The sequence below is a fragment of the Cladophialophora psammophila genome (genome assembly GCF_000585535.1).
Source record: "Cladophialophora psammophila CBS 110553 chromosome Unknown aczJe-supercont1.7, whole genome shotgun sequence".
Taxonomy (NCBI): Eukaryota; Fungi; Ascomycota; class Eurotiomycetes; order Chaetothyriales; family Herpotrichiellaceae; genus Cladophialophora; species Cladophialophora psammophila.
In genome coordinates, this window is record NW_006912928.1 from 22,085 (window position 1) to 40,288 (window position 18,204).

The 18,204-nt window shown below is 48.3% G+C and overlaps 6 protein-coding genes across 6 annotated transcripts; 4 read left to right on the forward strand and 2 right to left on the reverse strand.

The window, feature by feature from the left end:
• Window positions 1-219: 219 nt before the first annotated feature.
• On the reverse strand, window positions 220-2,252 carry A1O5_05018 (uncharacterized protein; the record flags this gene model as incomplete). The annotated part of the gene is made up of 3 exons (XM_007745621.1): window positions 220-1,759; window positions 1,809-1,871; window positions 1,930-2,252. 3 exons carry the CDS (start codon window positions 2,250-2,252, stop codon window positions 220-222), a joined length of 1,926 nt encoding a protein of 641 aa, XP_007743811.1.
• Window positions 2,253-2,601: 349 nt separating this feature from the next.
• Window positions 2,602-4,764, forward strand: A1O5_05019 (acetoacetate-CoA ligase; the record flags this gene model as incomplete). The annotated part of the gene is made up of 3 exons (XM_007745622.1): window positions 2,602-3,210; window positions 3,259-4,283; window positions 4,329-4,764. 3 exons carry the CDS (start codon window positions 2,602-2,604, stop codon window positions 4,762-4,764), a joined length of 2,070 nt encoding a protein of 689 aa, XP_007743812.1.
• A 778-nt stretch (window positions 4,765-5,542) lies between these two features.
• A1O5_05020 (uncharacterized protein) lies at window positions 5,543-7,559 on the forward strand (the record flags this gene model as incomplete). Its single annotated transcript, XM_007745623.1, has 2 exons — window positions 5,543-6,479; window positions 6,580-7,559. The coding sequence occupies 2 exons, from the start codon at window positions 5,543-5,545 to the stop codon at window positions 7,557-7,559; spliced, it is 1,917 nt and encodes a 638-aa protein (XP_007743813.1).
• Window positions 7,560-8,484: 925 nt separating this feature from the next.
• A1O5_05021 (uncharacterized protein) lies at window positions 8,485-10,258 on the reverse strand (the record flags this gene model as incomplete). The annotated part of the gene is made up of 6 exons (XM_007745624.1): window positions 8,485-8,582; window positions 8,642-9,150; window positions 9,206-9,558; window positions 9,600-9,815; window positions 9,873-9,921; window positions 9,975-10,258. 6 exons carry the CDS (start codon window positions 10,256-10,258, stop codon window positions 8,485-8,487), a joined length of 1,509 nt encoding a protein of 502 aa, XP_007743814.1.
• A 754-nt stretch (window positions 10,259-11,012) lies between these two features.
• A1O5_05022 (uncharacterized protein) lies at window positions 11,013-12,717 on the forward strand (the record flags this gene model as incomplete). Its single annotated transcript, XM_007745625.1, has 5 exons — window positions 11,013-11,193; window positions 11,254-11,501; window positions 11,550-12,353; window positions 12,412-12,455; window positions 12,519-12,717. 5 exons carry the CDS (start codon window positions 11,013-11,015, stop codon window positions 12,715-12,717), a joined length of 1,476 nt encoding a protein of 491 aa, XP_007743815.1.
• Window positions 12,718-13,150: 433 nt separating this feature from the next.
• Window positions 13,151-14,625, forward strand: A1O5_05023 (uncharacterized protein; the record flags this gene model as incomplete). The annotated part of the gene is made up of 2 exons (XM_007745626.1): window positions 13,151-13,169; window positions 13,349-14,625. 2 exons carry the CDS (start codon window positions 13,151-13,153, stop codon window positions 14,623-14,625), a joined length of 1,296 nt encoding a protein of 431 aa, XP_007743816.1.
• Between the last annotated feature and the right edge of the window lie 3,579 nt (window positions 14,626-18,204).

An 18,204-nucleotide genomic window follows, 5' to 3' on the forward strand; every position in this document is an offset into this window, starting at 1 on the left:
TTCGCACTTTCTCTTTTAGCCCATTTTAGTTTAATATATGACTTAGATAACTTCTCTTTTCTCTACTATTACTCTATTAACCCTGCATAGTATAGTATAGCATAGCCACTTTACCTTATTACAATATGCGTCACGGGAAGAATGATCGATTATATTATTATTTCTATTAATTCGTCTATTAATTTCTTACTCTTCCTTATATAATATTTCGATATCTACTTATAGTTTAGGCCTATATATCGGGCTACTTAGTTCACGATAACCTCTTGCGGCATCTTTAGGTAGATTTAAACCCCAGACTATACGGCAATCCCAGTTGATCTTATCATGATCACTAATTATCAGCACACGCTCCGATACTTTCACAACATTCGGAAGATGAAAATCGCCTATATTTCCTTCACCTTCTAGAACCCATCGTCGCGCAATCTCCATGGCAGAAGTATTCGCATCTCTTTCAGCGTCGAGTGCAAGCAGCGTGCCCGCCACAATCCATGCAAGGGTGAACATTACCTGCCGTCCCATGGCGAGAGCAGAGACCAGGTCATTATGCCTGCTGTTGAGTGTCTTGAAGAACTCAGTCCATGCGCGATTCAGCCCATTTCTCAGCTCAGAATCCTTGACTCGGGAGATCGCTTGCATTATCCAAGCGCCGAAAGTTGATAGATGTTGTCCATTCTTGTTTAAGAGATGCCTGACCACCTCACTGCTCAATACATTTGTGGTACCTTCCCATGTCATGTTGGCTGCTGTGTCACGCATGAGGCGTGAGATATTGTATTCAGGCTCGTCTGGCTCATCCATGTACCCGACACCGCCCATAGCTTCCTGACATTCCTGCAGCGACAAGGTGCTTGTCTTGCAAATAACAGCCTTAGCCGTCGCAGTCAGAGTCCTTAGGATGATTTCTGTCTGTTCTCCTGGAGATGGTAGAGGCACATAGCCTGCTTGTTGAATATACTCTGGGGGAAATCCGTTATCTGCGAAACTTAATAGCGCAGTGGTGAAGAAGGCGAGTTGGAGTGCACCCCTGTGCTTTACCTCCATCTTCGCCAGCATGCGGAGGTGCATCGGAAATGTCCACAAAGGCTGATTAATAGTGGTTCGAGCCTTGGCAAAATTCTTCGCAATAGCCATGCCCCGACGCCAGCAAGACAACGCGGTAATCAAGTTATGAGTTCTGGTTACATTCAAAAGAAGTGCGATGGTGGCGACTCCGCGATCCAGGGGTCCAATAAGATGGGCTCTTACGTTGTTGAGTTCTAATTCTGCTGTCGGAAGTTCTTTGGTGCCCATCTTGTTTTTGAGGCGATGGATTCGAATGCCGTTGGACACCTGCTGTTTTTGGCCATTGACAAGCACCGCCTTTCTGGTTGGCGCAACGAAGAGACTGAGTTGGCCGGATTCTGTTTTGGCTAGAATAAGAGCCATGTTGCAGTCAGTAGCCGACGAAAAGAATTTGAATCCAGATATAAGATAGTCTCCCTCTTCGATATTCCCATAGCGCCCTGTCTTTTCAGGCAGCGGTGAGTGCACAGCGATAGTTTCCGAGTTCTGTACATCGCTGCCACCTGGTCTCTCAGTCATCCATTGAGACGAAATCCAATTCCCTTGTCGAGCAGTGAGAAGACGATAGATCTCGTGAAGTGGGTGGTCAGCTGCCACGGAGCTTAGCTGCTTGGATACGAGTCGCGCCGCTCCGCTGGTCATCGAAACAGGGCAGGAGAATACCGCAGAAGAGGCAGAAAAGGTGTAGTTACTGTGTCGTCAGCAATATCATTGTAGGCAGAGTATACAACCAGACTCACAACGCATGTTGAACGAGCCTTCGGTATTGTTCGAACTCCTCCTCGTACCCAATTGCTATAACACTTCAGTGACCGTTAGTACCCATCTTTAAGATACGGAGTACTTATTAATAGATCTCACCCATTCTTTGACCCCCATTTTCCCAGTTCACTCCACCCATAGCTTGTCACCAATCGATCATAAGGGTAACGGGCACCCCATACATTGTGAGTCTTAACGTATGGCTGCTGCGACTCCGCGTTCGATATCAATTCATGGATCTCTTGTGAGATAGCCTCCTCCGCAAAAATGGTGAGACGGGGTTTAACGATTTCAAGGATATCTGGCGGGAGATACCACTCGAGAACGCGTTGGTACGACTCATCCGATGTGAAAGGATTCTCTAGAGCGGGTGGAACCAAGATGAACCCACTGTCCACAGTGGAAGGCTTAAGAGGAGACATGCTTGCGAGATTGTCGTTGATGATCTAACAATCCTTCCGTTTCTGAGGGGATTGGCGGGTTCTAAATACTCCTTCTTTTAAATTACCATGCCGGAACGCCAAAAGGGGCTGTTACTACGCGATTCGTCGGCTCGGCATTTAAAGGGTAATACAACTCAAGAATACCTTACGGAAATTGTCACTCGGCGTAACGCGGCAAGTACAATACGCCGGGTTATACGCACTTTGGGCTTCTATCGGATATCTGGAGGGGTGCTATCTTCTGCCCCGGCCTTGGGAAGAAAGGTCATAAAGCAGGTATTGACTTCTAAATGTTCTTAGCCTCTAAGCACACGGGATGGATATCAGGATGCCTTCTACAGTAAACGTTATCTGCCCTACCCAAGATCGATTTAAATGCCACTCAACATTGCTTACGCCTATATGGAAGCCAACAATCCCTGCCAACCAAATACCTATGAATATTTACAGAGAGCATGTCAACAATAAATTCCATCTTCTGTTAAGAGACTCCCACGACCTACAGAAGTGGAGTGTGACAGAGCCTCAAGCTTTCTGGGTTGATCTCTGGGATTTCGTCGGCTTGATTCCTACCTTGCCTCCTGGGATAAAGCGCGCTTACAATCCAGCTGTTTCCATTTCTGAAGTACCTCCCTTCTTCGAGGGAGCTACGGTTAACTACGCGGAGAACGTGTTGATCCAACCACTTATTGACAGCGGGAGCCCCGCTCTAATTGGGTTAAGAGAGGGTCAAAATCTGGAGGGTGAGGTCTGGACGTGGTCAGTGCTTAGGGTTAATGTGCGCAGAGTTAGGAGTGCTCTGCTTAGAAGTGGCATTAAGAAGGGTGATAGGGTTGCTGCACTTATATCTACATCCGTCTGGTCAATTGCTTTACTCCTTGCCTCTGCGAGCATCGGGGCCATTTTCACTTCGATCGCTCCAGATCTTGGACTTGAGGTATGGTCCCATGATAAGAGCTCCTGTGGCACATTTTAACTCGAGTAGGGATGCATTTCTCGGTTGCAACAAGTGCAACCATCTATATTGTTTGCTGATAGCCACTGCACTTACAAGGGCCAACAGCGATCCAATGCCTCCAAGATTTCTGAAATCCTAAAAATACTCAAACCAAATCCAGAGCTATTTGTTATACCTACAGGAGCTCCGGAAGCTTTCCCGCCCCTGTCGGCCTTCCTTAAAAGGTCGAATGACACAGACGGCCTAGAGTTCGCCAGGCTCCCTTTCACATCACCTCTATACATTCTATACTCCAGCGGAACCTCTGGTCAGCCGAAATGCCTTGTTCACAGCCACGCTGCAATAATACAACACAAAAAGATTGGAAAGCTTCATAACTCACTTAAGCCGGGCGAAGTTGTCTTTCAATATTCGAGCACATCTTGGGTCCTCTGGAACATTATGGTTGGCCACTTGGCCATGGGGACTACCCTCATCTTATACGACGGGTCCCCCACCTGGCCAGAACCTCAAACCATGCTGAGTATTGTCGAAAAGTTCAAGGTGAACTACTGGGGGGCCTCTCCGAAATATCTCAAAGAGCTAGAATCAACAGGTTGCACGCCCATGGCAGAATATGATCTTTCGAGTCTCCGAATGGTGCAAACTGGAGGATCTCATCTAGCATCAGATCAGTATCACTGGTTCTATAAGGTGTTTCCCTCAAAAGTGCATCTTACGAGCGTAACTGGAGGAACTGACTTGGTGACCTCCTGGTGTGGGACGGACCCTGCTGGACCACTTTTCGCGGGAGAAATCCAAATGCCCATTCTCGGACACGATGTGGATATAGCAGATCCTGTTGATGGCCATTCCATCAAAGACACTGGCGAAGCAGGAGAGTTTGTGTGCCGAAAGCCGTTCCCCTCGATGCCCGTCTACTTGTGGGGAGACTCACAAGGCGAAAAGTACCGAGCATCGTATTTCAGTCGATACTCGTTCCCATGTTGGGCGCAGCATGATTGGGCAAGTGTCAATCCTGTCACGAAGGGGTGGATAGTACACGGAAGAAGGTGCGTTGTCGTGCTCTCCGAAGGGATCAAAACTAACTCCAATAGCGACGGGGTTCTTAACCCTCAAGGCATACGATTCGGCTCCGCAGAAATCTATTCTATCACAGAAGCTGCACCATTCTTGACCATGATTACCACCTCTCTCTGCGTGGGTCGAAAGAGGCGAGGGCTTGACTTTGACGAGTCTGTCTTCCTCTTTGTCGTCATGCGTCCTGGGCACCCTTTCACCAGCGATTTGGAAAAGCTACTGAAAGACACCATCCGCCAGTCCCTTAGCTCAAGACATGTTCCGCGCTTTGTGGTTGAAGTGAGGGAAATTCCGATGACATCCAATGGGAAGAAAGTCGAGACGCTTGTCAAAAAGGTCATTTCAACTGGGAAATTGCCACGGACGACCAGCTCTACCGTGATAAATCCAGGTTGCCTGGAGACTTTCAGGCATTTTTACCATCTCGAGCCGGGAGTCCGCGCGAGGTTATGAGATCGTTCACAGACTTTGTCGTGCTGTTTTTTACACAATGACTATGATTGGCAGATCTTATCTTTCTTCACCGTTGTTTATTGATACAGTAACCTTCACCATGTTGGTGTCATAGTCTGCTTTTGCAGTCAAGCCATCGACAACAGAGGCCCAGAGAAATTGCCAGGATCGCCAGCGTTACTTTGAGTCGATATAGATACTTTGGGAAAGCTACATCTCCATAAGTACAAACCTTCCTGCTCAATTTGAGATCGATTTTTCAGGAAATCATCCATCAGTTTATTTTTCAAGCCCGAACAGCATAAATCCATCTGGAAAGAGCTTTGACACTTACCTAATGAGATTTCTTGTGAAGGACAAGCTTCAGCTACACCGCTCGCGGTAAATTGGCGCGTGTAGCCATCGAACTCTGGTTTCCCGACGGGGTCGATCTCTGAAAGGTATTAAAAGAGGGGGTTTGGTTTACAATTTTTTCTCGGGATGCGGGGATCTAGCGGTCATTTCACTTGGCTTCCGCCGCATGAGGGCTAGGGTTCTATTGGCACAATGAAGCTTAGAAGGGTCTTTACAGACCTTCGTGTCTCGGCACGTAATCCGAAACCCCACAATTGGTCGGAGGTATCTTCAGTTGCATTAAAGGGTTTCGTATTTCTCGGCTCGGCGATTTCAACATTTTTGAGAGCAACCCCCGTACTCTGTCCGGTAGACGCGACACAAATGTTAGCACCAAGCAGGACAAGGAAAGCATGTGGTACATGCCATCGAAGAAAGGTACCGAATGCCCGAAAGTGTCAAATCCAGAGAAGTGATACGAACCGTACAGATCAAATGTGATCTCAGTTCACACCATCAACCATGTACCAATTGCAGGTTAGGGGGGCTTCTATGCAAGCCACATGAAAGAAAGCGCCCACGATACCTATCAACAAGCCATACGAGCGTACAAATCGAGGAGGCTTCCGGCTACCTTAAGGGTGACGAAGAATCGGTGCTGACTGGGGTGCAGAGTTTTCACCCAGTTGCTCTGTTAGAGAACCGAACTCAGGCATCGGCACATCAGAGTGTGAGACTGTGGGAAAGCGCGGATATCGAGACAGTATCAGAAAATTTCGGACAGATATCGCAGAGAGAAGCCATAGAGTCGCCTGAATATGTGGCAGCTACAGAAACCCATGTAGGCAGAAGCGACTATATTGGGAATCACGACATCATATTTCGCGAGGAAATGGTGCATATTCGGAGTGATACTTCGCGGTTGTCTCAGAGTGACTTGGAGCTGCTTCAACTACAGAATGCGTTCGAGTTACCGCAAAGGTCGATCCTAGCAAGTCTGATCGATAGCTACTTCAAGTACTGCTCGCCATGGACACCTATCCTGGAACCCCCAGATGTGGAAGCACTTCTGAGCAACGGATCGTCTCCTCTATTGCTCAACGCCGTACTCCTCGCCGGCAGCCGTGTTGCATCAAGCAATATTCTGTCGGCTTCGGCTGAGGATTTCTATCGCAAAAGCAGGTTGCTGTTTATCTTGGGCCATGAGACAGACGCGATTAGCTCCATAATCGCTGTCACATTGCTCCAGTGGTATAATCCCACCGGTCCCGAGCACATTTCTACCAGTACAAGTGGGTTCTGGATCCGGATTGCGGTTGGATTGGCGTACCAAATTGGGTTACACAAGGACCCTGTTGCGCAAAAAAATAAGAGTCTCCGACGTAGGTTGTGGTGGTCAATTGTGGTAATTGCTCTCATTACCAGTATGATCTTGACGGCTTACTGACTAGTGACAGTGCCGCGATGACATTATTTCTATAGGGACAGGGAGGCCAAGGACGATTAATCTTGACGATAGTGATGTTGTTGCTCTGACAGCCGATGATTTTCCAGTCCAAGATACCAAATCGCGGTTATTCGTCGCATTCTCTGGCATCATTCGCCTCCTGGCAGACTTAACAGAACATATCCGGCGGAAGACTATGACAATGAAGACACAGACCAATTTGGAAAATGCCCTTTATCGCTGGATCAAAGATTTGCCAACAGAATTCCATCTCTTTCATGGGTCGCCAAAACGGATAAGGCCCTATAATTTCGAGGGGAGACAACTCCTGGTCCCCTATTTTGTACTTCTGTTTATCCTGTCTCGACATTCGGCTGCACGGAAGCAATCCATGAGTATGTCGTTCGTTGCATCCTCCTTCGTGGCAGGAATATTCGAAGATCTCCTAAACAGGGATGAGCTCTGTCATTGTGGACCAGTGTTCACATTTTACGCCTTTGCAGCTGGCCTCGCACAAATGCTGGCATTGCGGTATAATTCTCTCGTTGAGACTGCTGAAGAATCGCTGTCTATCATTCAATCATCTTTGACGAAGTTGAAGAAGAGATGGGGCTCAGCAGAGGGTGCGTTGGCTGCATTAGCCGAGATGAAGAGGCTCACCCTGCAGACCCCGAGCCTCGGAGATGCACCTGACCGAGATTTCGCAAAGTTTGCGCCATACGTTGAGGATTTTGGCCCAGAGCTATGCAAACAGTACCAGCTTCTAGACGGGGAAACCCCTATTGAGGAGGCCCTCTCCCTACAACTATCAGTTCATTCAAGATCAACTGGCCTAATACATGGTCAGAAAAGCTCCGTTAATATCCTTGATCGCGTTCAATCATCTCACCTGCAAGACCTTAATGCTGAGGACGCCAACTCTCTGCTTACAAGCCAGAACAATTCCTTTTTCGGTGACCTGGACCCTTTTGGAAGCTGGATAGACGAATTGGAGTTAGGCCTGATGAACGGATAGGTATCGAGTGCGTATGGATCAGCTCAAAGACATACGGCATCACCACAGCTTCATTGCATGCAGCATGCATATATCCACAGCATCGAACAGAAGGTTTCAGTATCTGTTGCTAATGGCGCAGTTGTGTCGTCAGCTCTACGTGGTCTGGAGTATCCTTCGCACTTGTCGTTCTGTGGGTTCGAAGTTTGAAGAACGTGGAACTGCTCCTCTTGCGCAGCAGGCTTGTTCCTATCTGCTTCATTTTGCCCCTTTACTCGGCTTTCCAATTGAATAGCTTCGTCCCTTATGCTTCTTGAGGCGTCTCGACCGTGCCCAAGTAGGGAATATGCCCCGGTTTATGAGACGGCAGAAAACAGAAAGCACCTCACTGAGCATTGGATATTGAGAGGAAATGAGGGCATAGCGGTGCAAGATACGGCTGTTCTGGTAACTAGCGTACAGACTAGGCAAGGTGAGAAGGCCTGCTGGACTGAAACGGATGCAGTGAAATATTGCGTCATCGGAGATTTATCAGCCTGGTTGCAACACCTATGCACCGATATGCGGTGAGCCCAGCGAGCCGACTCAGGACAGAGGTTTTCGGCCTTCTAAACAAAATAACCATGATGTCTGCTCAAATGCATCATAAAAAGCTGGCAGTATAATTAATGCACGCTCGCCCATAGAATATTGTGGACCTTCATGCTTGAAGATGAAGAATACTCGATTCACCACGGCTGTAATCATCGATAGAGATTCTCTCATCGCGCGAGAAAGGGGAACTCAATGCACAAGGTTCATTTCAAGAAACTCCGAAATTTTGAAGCTGATATATTGTGGAACTGGAGGATATATACCGCACTGTCTGGCAACGGTTCCTGAGCATTTTCAAGTCTCATTTCAAGGGATACAGCACTGTCATCCGGGGTGCAACTCGTATTTTCCCCTAATCTAGTCTTGGGCCATGGTATGACCTCCGTGCATGTAGGACCCAGTTAAGGGCGGCGAACAACGCCATGACCCCGATCACTGCAGACGTATAGTCTACACTGAGTTAGTTGATAAGTGACGAGTAGTGAGCTGAACGCTCGGGGAAGACTTACTCATGTTCGACCCGCTCACAGGGACAACGACAGGAAAGTCGTAGAAGATCAAGACTACAATCGCAAAAACCACAGTAAACGAGTTGACTATCCATCCCAAGGGGCTGACCAGCTTAAATGGCCTGTTGAGAGGCAGGTACATTGAGGAGCGCCTCCGATATATCAGCAGAGCGGCAGGAATGGCGTACGTCACTTGTTGCAGGATAAGACCTGTGCCGATGAAGGCATTGAAGGCAGTCGAAGAGGCGAGAAAAATGAAGCCGATGATAAAGACAATAGCATTGTTGGCAAGGAGCGCCCACACTGGGACTTGCAGTGATGGATGGATATGACCGATGAATTTGGACAAAACTAGAGCTTTATCTCGTGCGAGGGACCACGTCAGGCGTGAAGCGGTCTGTTGAACAGCAATGAGGGCTACTGTAGCCGCGGTAAGAAGGATTGCCATGAAGACTGTAGCTGCAGTGCTGGATCGCGTCGCTTGTAGCCAGATCTCATAGATCGGAAACCTATTCTCTATTAGCAAATCGTTTCATGCAGATGCGGCCATGATCGCTGGTATACCCTGTAGGTGTGCCAAGTACAGCGTCGAAGTCAGTAATGCAGTATGTCATTGAGACAGCGAACATGAAGCTTGTGATGAATCCAATTGTTAGCGTGCTGACCAGGGCTCTTGGCACAACTTTCTCCGCCTGTTTGCACTCTTCAGCAAGATGGATCGCGCCGTCAATCCCTGCATACATGTAGTTAGGTGACACCAAGCCAGTGAGGAAGCTGATGCCCGCAGGCCACCCGCTTTCGTTGACAAAATTCATCCATACAAACTCGCTGGTCTGTTTTGTGGGGGCACGGGCAAGACAGGTAATGATTATCGTAACGAAGCCTGTCAAAGTAATGACGACTGTCCCGAAAGTTAGCTCAATGGTAGTAGACTGCGGATACTGTACTTGCATGAGACATCATTGATCCACATAGTCTTCTTCAACGTAAAGATGTTATGCGCGCAAACCAGGAAATTGACACCTTGATAGAGGAGAAAATAGTGCCATGTCTGGGGTACGTAATCAGGTTGATAATGGATGACCATAGCGAGTATGACTTGGGGTATGATAATAGCGATCCCCGCCGTGGTGGCAATCCAGGCGTAAGCGTTGGTAAGACCACAGGCATAACTCTATCTCTGCAATTAGCAAAGGTGACCTTGGGAACCGTCAAAGAGTTGATAACATACCAAGATACGGCTACCCTTTGGAGGAGCTAATACAGACGTCCAGTGATATCTTCAATAAGTTGTAAGCATCCTCGCGTAGAAGAGGACGGAGATGAAACTTACTGCCCTCCGGCGGTTGGGTAGACCGAAGCGAGTTCTCCCATGGTTAATCCACTGCATCCAACCATTATGAAGCAGACGACAACGCCATAAATGAGCGTTACCGAACCACCTTGGGCGATTGTTAAAGCCAAGGTCGCTGCCACTCCGGCCCAGCTGTTGCAGATGTTCCAGCCAACGCAGATAGTATCGAGAGGTCCGATGTCCCTCTGAGTCTCTTGTCGAAGACCTAAAGTGGAGAGCTCGACTGTTCGGAAGGTGCCTTGACGCTGGGTCTCAACTGCCATTGCACAAGCACCCTGTTAGCCCGGCCGTGCAGTGTCCCGACTAATTGCGCGGACAACATGACCGAAAGAAGAGCAGGAGAGTAGAAATAGTGTGCATACCTTGTTCAAGCCGATTCAAGGGCTCTGTTCTATAAGCATGGGTCTCAGTCTTCTCTTTCTCAATAGGGCCCATCTTCGCAGATCTCTTATTATTAGCAGTCGAGCAGAAGCACAGACGGCAGTGAATGGGACAGTGTTGATTATGTCCACATCAAGACTCGTGGGCTTCGGACTCTTTAATAGATCTGTAGACAAGGTCCCAAATACAGTCGTGGAAAGCAGCGGAATATGCCCGTGACCCCGTTTGCCCCACAAACCGCTGCACCCCAGACTCTCGCGTCCAAAAAAGGAATGTTAAGTGAGCGGTCTAACTATCTTAGACAAGCGCGGTTGAACATCCATCGAGCCAAACTTTATATCTCGGAAGAGGAAGCTCGGACGAAACTTTCTTGTTATTTGCCACACAGTCTAAACCAAGGAAGGGTTCAAAGACGTTTAAACGTTATCTAAAGTGCACATTTTAGTTCATTTAGAGGAATCTCTTTTCTGTTGCCTAATTTGATAGGGAAGATACACGCTGGAATTTTACTTCTCTGCCTCGGAACCCTATATATTTCCAAGACTCGACCTATTGCCAATGGTTCAAAATGACCTTTTCCACCCTTGAGCGACAGTACTTTCAAGACTATACTACCATCATAAGCAGGCAGAAAATATGCACAAGTCCCGAGAGGGTTGGCATTGGACACCGGATACCGGCCTCCAAGCTGGCATCCCGTCCATCGCAGTGATAGAGCCGTCGCAGCTGATTCGAAATTCCAAAGACATATTTGACGTTATTGTCATCGGCGCAGGTTATACAGGGCTTACAGCAGCTAGAGATACATCAACCACTGGTCAGTTTGGCTGAAATGGCCTGTTACATTGGATTGTGATTAGGCTGACAAAAAATAAAGGCTTGAAGACACTGTTGCTGGAAGGACGAGATAGAATTGGCGGCCGAACCTGGTCTTCCGAGATTGATGGGTATCCTTACGAAATGGGAGGCACATGGGTACACTGGTTCCAGCCACATGTGTATCGCGAGTTGTCGAGATATGGTATGAAAGACCATCTTGTCCATTCCACTGACTACACCAAAAAGCACAACTTCTTCACTCTCAGAACTTCAGCTGGTGCTAGGAACATGAGTCACGAAGAAGAGGTAAGTGAATTGAAGCATTATCTGGTCTTCTTAACTGACCATCTCGAGGATGAACTATTCGCTCGAGCCGTTGGGAAATTCGTCAACGTCGATGGTGACTTCGGAAAGACTGTGATGCCATTTCCCTTCAGTGCATACTCGAACGAAGATGTGTTCAAATATGCAAATCTGTCTGTGGCAGACAGAATTGCCCAAATCAGCCATGACCTTTCCAGCGACGAGCGGCATGCTGTTGAAGCCTTTGTGCTTCTTTGTAGTGGCGGAACGACAGAAAATTCAGCATTTCTTGATTTTCTCCGATGGTGGGCAGCAGCGAATTACGACTACAAAACGCTACTGGACACTATTATTGTTTTCAAGCTCAAATGCGGCCAATCTGGCTTTGCAAAGCGCTTTTTCGAGGAGGCGCTGGCGAGCGGGAATCTGTCATACTCTTTCAGCAACCCTGTTGCTCACATCGACTCTTCAAAGGGACTGGTACAAATGCGAACGAAAGACGGCCAATATTTCTCTGCTAAAAAGGTTATATGCACAGCACCGCTGAATGTACTAGAGGAGATCGAGTTCAACCCACCTTTGGACCGCGCCAAACGCGAGGCTGCCAGCTTGAAGCATGTCAATCAATGCGTCAAGGTCCACGCAGAGATTAGAGATCCAGAAATGAGGTCTTGGAGTGGCGTCACCTACCCTGATAATAAACTTGTCATTGGGGTGGCGGATGGCACAACGCCTGCCGGAAAGACTCATTGCGTCTTTTTCGGATGTGATGCAAATCACATGCATGCAGATGAGGACATTGATCAGACTCTTCAAGCGATCCAAGAGTTTGCCCCCATGGAAATTGACCGGTTGGTGAGTGCGAAAGCACTACAGAGGCGTGACAACAAGAGGCTAACCCATGTACGTTCAGGTATTCCACAATTGGTCCAAGGATGAATTCGCCAAAGGAGCATGGTAAGGATATTCACCTTGAAAGATTCACCTTGAACTTGAATGACCAGATCTAACACAGTGTAGGGTATGGTACAGGCCGGGTATGGAGGTGCAATATCTCGAGGCTCTCAGGAAGCGTCAAGGGCCCGTCCTGTTTGCCAACTCGGATTGGGCTGCTGGAGGATGGCGGAGCTTCATTGATGGCGCCATTCAATCCGGAACCGAGGCCGCGTTGACTGTCCGTCAAGAGTTGATGCCCATTTTGAGAACAAGCCGTCTGTAATGGAGAGACGCAAATGCCCTGAAGATTTGATTAAGATCCCACGGGGAGGGGGGGGAATGGATTCTGCCAGCATCCTTAAGATTCTCGATCTTGAATCATCCAGGACCTCCTATATTCGCAATACAAAGACTAAGAGAAATTGTTAACCAGAGAGCTAATTGGCATGGCGGGGCAGTGGTGGCTGGTGGCTGGTGGAGGCTGATGAGTCCACTAGGCTGAGCCCAGCATGCCATGTGATTGCCAAGAAATCTTGGCCAAGGAAGTTTTTGGACTCAATTATGACTTCGAGCGGATTTAGCCCTCCTCGCCCTTCAAGGTTCTCTTCGTTTTCACATATGTAATTTGATCTCTTACCGGCCGTAGCACATAAGATTCAGCCTCGATATGCGGCTTCATCGAGAAATTGTGATGTTGTTTGATGCGCATAGATAACATGCCGAGAGAGCTAGTCGGTGAGTCTCCAACGCTTTTCTGAATCGATTTTACAAGCTGACAAAGGAGATAGGATGCCACAACTGCTCGCAGCGACGCATCAAATGTGATCAGACGCGTCCAAAATGTAACAAGTGCCTGCGTAAGGGCCTTGAATGTCCTGGCTACGGGATCAGGTACAGGTTCAACGATGGTATAGCTTCTCGTGGTAAATTCACTGGCCGAACAGTCCCGATCGACAAGCCCTCCTTTGCGCAAAGACGACAGGGGCCGCCAGCAGCAACTGTCTTGTTATGGCCAGATGGGACGACAACTTCGACTCTCGAATCATGCGGTTCAGCGTCCGTACCCTGGGACTTTGACCACACAGAAATGCTTTCCGACGGCATCTTTACCCATGTCCTTACAGATGAAGGGGAGCATCTTCCGTTGACGGAATTATTCGCCGCAGAGTCAACAGTCTTGATGGTCGGCCCTACGGTCTGTCCCGCGCGTGGCTCGATCCATGATGACGGGGCGTGCAGTAGTGATATCCCAACCTCCCTCCAGCTTATCGGCCCACAATACCGAGAATTGTTCGCACACTTTTCTTCAACGATTGCGCCAGTGATGGTGGTCATGGACGGCAAATTCAACGGTTACCGTGATCTTATACTTCCACTTGCCTTTGAAGATCAGCTTGTTAGATCTGCAGTATGTGTCGTCGCTATGTATCACCTCGCTTACCAACGACCGGAGTTGCAATATCGCGCTGAAGCCGGATTCCAATCCCTAATATCTGAGCTCCGCTTGCGCACATCCACTCAAGCCGATCTCGTCGACATCGCCGCTTGGACCACGATAATTATCCTGTTGACAGGCGAAACAATCACGGGCGGTACCAACCTCCCCTACTTATTCAAGATTCTTCAGTATCTCGCCGATGCGAACACAAGAGATGGTCGCGACAGCGTGATGCACGCGTTCCTAACGGAGCAGACTCGCATGATGACGCTCTTCGCCCAACCTCTCTTAGGAGAGAGCTCCGGCACTCTGACTCTGAGCGCCCGACCTGCTGCCTACTTTGACTTCATATCCAACGCAGCCATTTTCCACCCCAAGCTTGCGCCTCAAATAGGAATGTACAAGTCCGCCATCCATATGGCATGCAACATCTACCTGAAACGTGTCACAAGCGGTCCACCTCATTGTGAGACCGTCACGGACCTCGAGCGCCTCAAAAAGCTTTGCGAACAAATCCATCCTGCTACCCCAGGACATCATACGCTCGTATGGGTGTACTTCATTGCTGCGGCAGAGAGTTCGACACTGAAACACCGCGACTTCTTCACGATGCGGTTGCAGGAGGTATTCTCACGCACCAGATTCCATAATATTCCGACCGCGCTCGCCGCTTTGCAGGAGTTTTGGAAGGTCCAATCGGAAAGAAGGTGGACAGAGATCTTACCAGAGGTTATGCCTGTTTTTATTATTTGACAATCTCTCTGTTGGGCTCCGTCTTTACCTTCAAAGCGGTTTGCGATGACCTAGAGGCGTATGGAGATTACAGGAGTGACAAGAATCTCGCAATTTACGGCACCTCTAGCAAGATTTCGCCCCTTTCTATGCTGAAGGAATACTCTGTATTTTCTCTTGTCAGTCGCCACTCAGAACGATGGACAGAGGTGCTTTCACACTGTTCAGTATCAAACGTTTTTCTTATGGTCCCTCCCTGTTGCCCACACCAACGCGCGGAATAGCCCATTACCGAGCATTTAAAAGAAAAAAAAAAGGAAAAGGCCGTTGCCGAAGACCAGAAAATCTTGTTACCAGGTCCCAGACACGAGCACGATAGCCACAGCCATCCTTTTAGAAAACCTTGACACATTTTGCGCACCATTTGTCTTGGCCCCGTTCTGTTCCGGGACTTGGGGGAGTAGCATGGCGAAAGGTTACTCATTCGCAAATAGCAAGAATGTAAATGTCACCAACCCTAATTTTTTCTTGGCGAATCCACGTTGCTCCCAACTTCCCCGCTCTGTTCCGGTCATTAAACGAAGTCCTCGAAATCAAGACTGATTGAACTACAGCGGAAAAGGTGAGCTTGGTCATAGTTCCATGCGAGCACTAAGGGTAATCACATCTCCACGTGGTATCGTCCACTAACGAGCCTTGAAGTGCGACGGAAGCAATGGGAACACTCTACAGGCATCGCGATATCACAGCTGAAGAAAGTTAGGGCGAATTCTACCTGCAAGGTTTAGCAGATCTCAGAACAAAACCTGAAGTGAAACATGCTTCTTGTATGGTCTCGTAAGGTCTATAATATTGCTGTGTTCAAGGCTTGTATATCAAGCTACAGGAACTATAAGTACTAGTAGAAAACATGGCGGAGGCATCTGACCACCTCTGTTTAGGGTTATCAATCCTACATTCCTGGTCCATGACTTCTTGTGACAGCGACTATAATTCAGTCGACAATGAGCTCCAGATTAAGATATACGTGGACCTGGCGACCGGATTAAGGAGCGGACACCTTGCGAAGGAGTGAACATTCTCTCGAACTAGTCAACGCCGCGTTTAAATCGTGATGTTATTGTGATCGGTGCTGGATTTATCCAACTAATCGCTTCACGAGATTTGGCTCGGAGGGGTGAGAAGCTGGCGTCTATCTCCCGGGATGCAGCATCACTAAACGTCTATATGACAGGGCGACAAAGTGCCTTGGCCGGTTGCCCGAGGTGGCATTGGTTAATCGACGAACCGGCTTCCCCTATGAAATAGGCGCCGCCTGGTACCGGGAGCCAGTTGAATGTCTCCTTTGGCTTGTCTAGAGGAGCTGCCAAATCTAACGTCAAATACGAAGTGAGCCCGAGATGATTTGATAGAGAAGTTAGCTGCGATGTACAAGATTCTAATGTGTCAAAAGCGCAGGGTTGGAGATATTTCAACTTTGACGGGAAAATGGGTCGTGAATTCATACCTTACCCAGTCTCGCCATTCCACAATAGAGAAGTCAATCAGACAGAGTGACTGCATTCGAACGCGTTGCACAGATCAAGGACAGGTTGGCAGACTTGGGGATCAGCGCTCTCAAATCATATCTCCGTCTCTGCAGCAAAGGGACCATTGAGAAAACAGGAATTTTGAATATGTTGCGTTGGCGGATGCTCTGCAAGGGCCAGACAGATACGTACAAGCTGACGCATGGCACGCCAACATTTGACAAATATATATTGGAGGACGATCTACGGTCGGGAAACTTGAAGATATTGCTTTCTCACCTGGTCGAGAAGATCAACGACAAGCCAGGGTATCAGTCACATCCAAAAGTGACTGCACCGCTTTGGGTATCGTACAGGTTGTCTCGACCGTTCCATTGAACGTGATCAAGACGAATGAGTTTCCCCTGGGCACTCGCCTGCGAAATCCAACGCCATTTGAACGGGCCATATTCGACTTCATATCAAAGTCTACTTTGAACAAAAGTGGCAGTGGACTGCGGGCTTGGTTGGGATGTTCCTGTCCGTATAACGACCTTCTATGTACCCGGTGACGAGACAACCTCAGGTAACACACTCACGTTGTCGCCTTCGGATCTTTAACGGAGATTCTACACGATGGGGAAAACGTCGGGAAAATCCAGGAAGCCTTTCTACATCTTCGGGACGATATTGGGATCGAAAGAATCTTGTTCCATGACTGAGTTGAGAATCCATGCTCACGAGGATCTTGGTGCATGTTTCCAAAGGGATTCCCCTCCGAATATCTGAACAGTTCCAGGACGGCATGTGAATCTATTGTTTGCTAGTTCTAGTTGGGGCGATGGCTGGAGAGGGTTCATCGAGGCAGCCATAGGGCAAGGGGCTCGGGCACCTCACCTTTACCCGACTGAAAAGTTGCTGCTTTGTGCATCAAACCTTCTACCCAAAATAAGAGGTTCGCAGGCTCATTCTTTGCAACGCTTTGTGGACTCTTCCCATTGTCTGAAGGGATAGTTTATGGTCGGCTGCAAGGCTGGTCGATTTAGTGATGTTGCTCGTCGCAAATTCTCAATGTCCCAGGTATATCGTCATCATCTTGCTCTGAGCATTCTGGCGCTGCGTGTACGTGCAAGAAACCTCTATCATCCCACCAAAGGGGAATAATTTTGACAGGTCAACCACACTGGGGCAAACCGTCTAGTACAGAAACCTTGGTTTGTTGTCAAATGACCCGAAATTCTATTCAAACTAAGTTCTTTCCCTCTATCCTATCAGGACACGTAGTGGGGGTCTGGCGAAACGAACATCGCAACCCCATACCCTCCAGGTGATTCCTTGCCTCCCCTACTTAACCTTACGCTCCAACTCGGACAGCCATCATTCCACTAAAAAGCTCATGGCTCACGACTTCGCGGGTATACCAAGAAAGTTCACAAACTTTGCATCATGCCACCGGTATTGATCACGGCTTAAAAATCAGCTCGCTCGAATGAACTTATTTTGGTCAGCTGAAAGTGAAACGAATTCTGTGAAGGATGAAAAAGATATCAGTGAGCCTCGACTCACATCTAAGTTCTTGAACGTCTCACAATATTTCTACCTTTTAATCTCGCTACAGCTTCTTCGAAAAAGTACCGACTTCGGGTTTTCGCACATACGATCGGTCACCCATCAAATTGCATCAAACATCCCATCGATCTTTAGCCCCTAGCAGCGATTCACTTGGTGAACTCTGGTGAACTTCTACAGGAAAGGTTTGTTGCACCCATTTCTTCCACCGAACTTCGATCTACTGACCAAAGATATCTCCATCAGGTCGACCCAGTAGAAAATGTTCAGGCGAAGCCCTCTTCTAGGCGCAGCAGCTATTTATGGAGTTTCAAGGGCAGGTGCAAGGCGTGGGATGCAGGTCGAGGTGGAACGCCAGCAGGCAATGGAGTACGAGTTTCAACGGCGACAGGCTGCACAGGAGGCTCAGAGGAGGGAGGAAGAGAGGCGACGAGAGGAGGAGGATAAAAGGCAAGAAAAGGAATTACAAAGGGAGAAAGAACGCATTAAGATGGAGGTCGAGCTTGAAGAAAGAGAAAAGGCA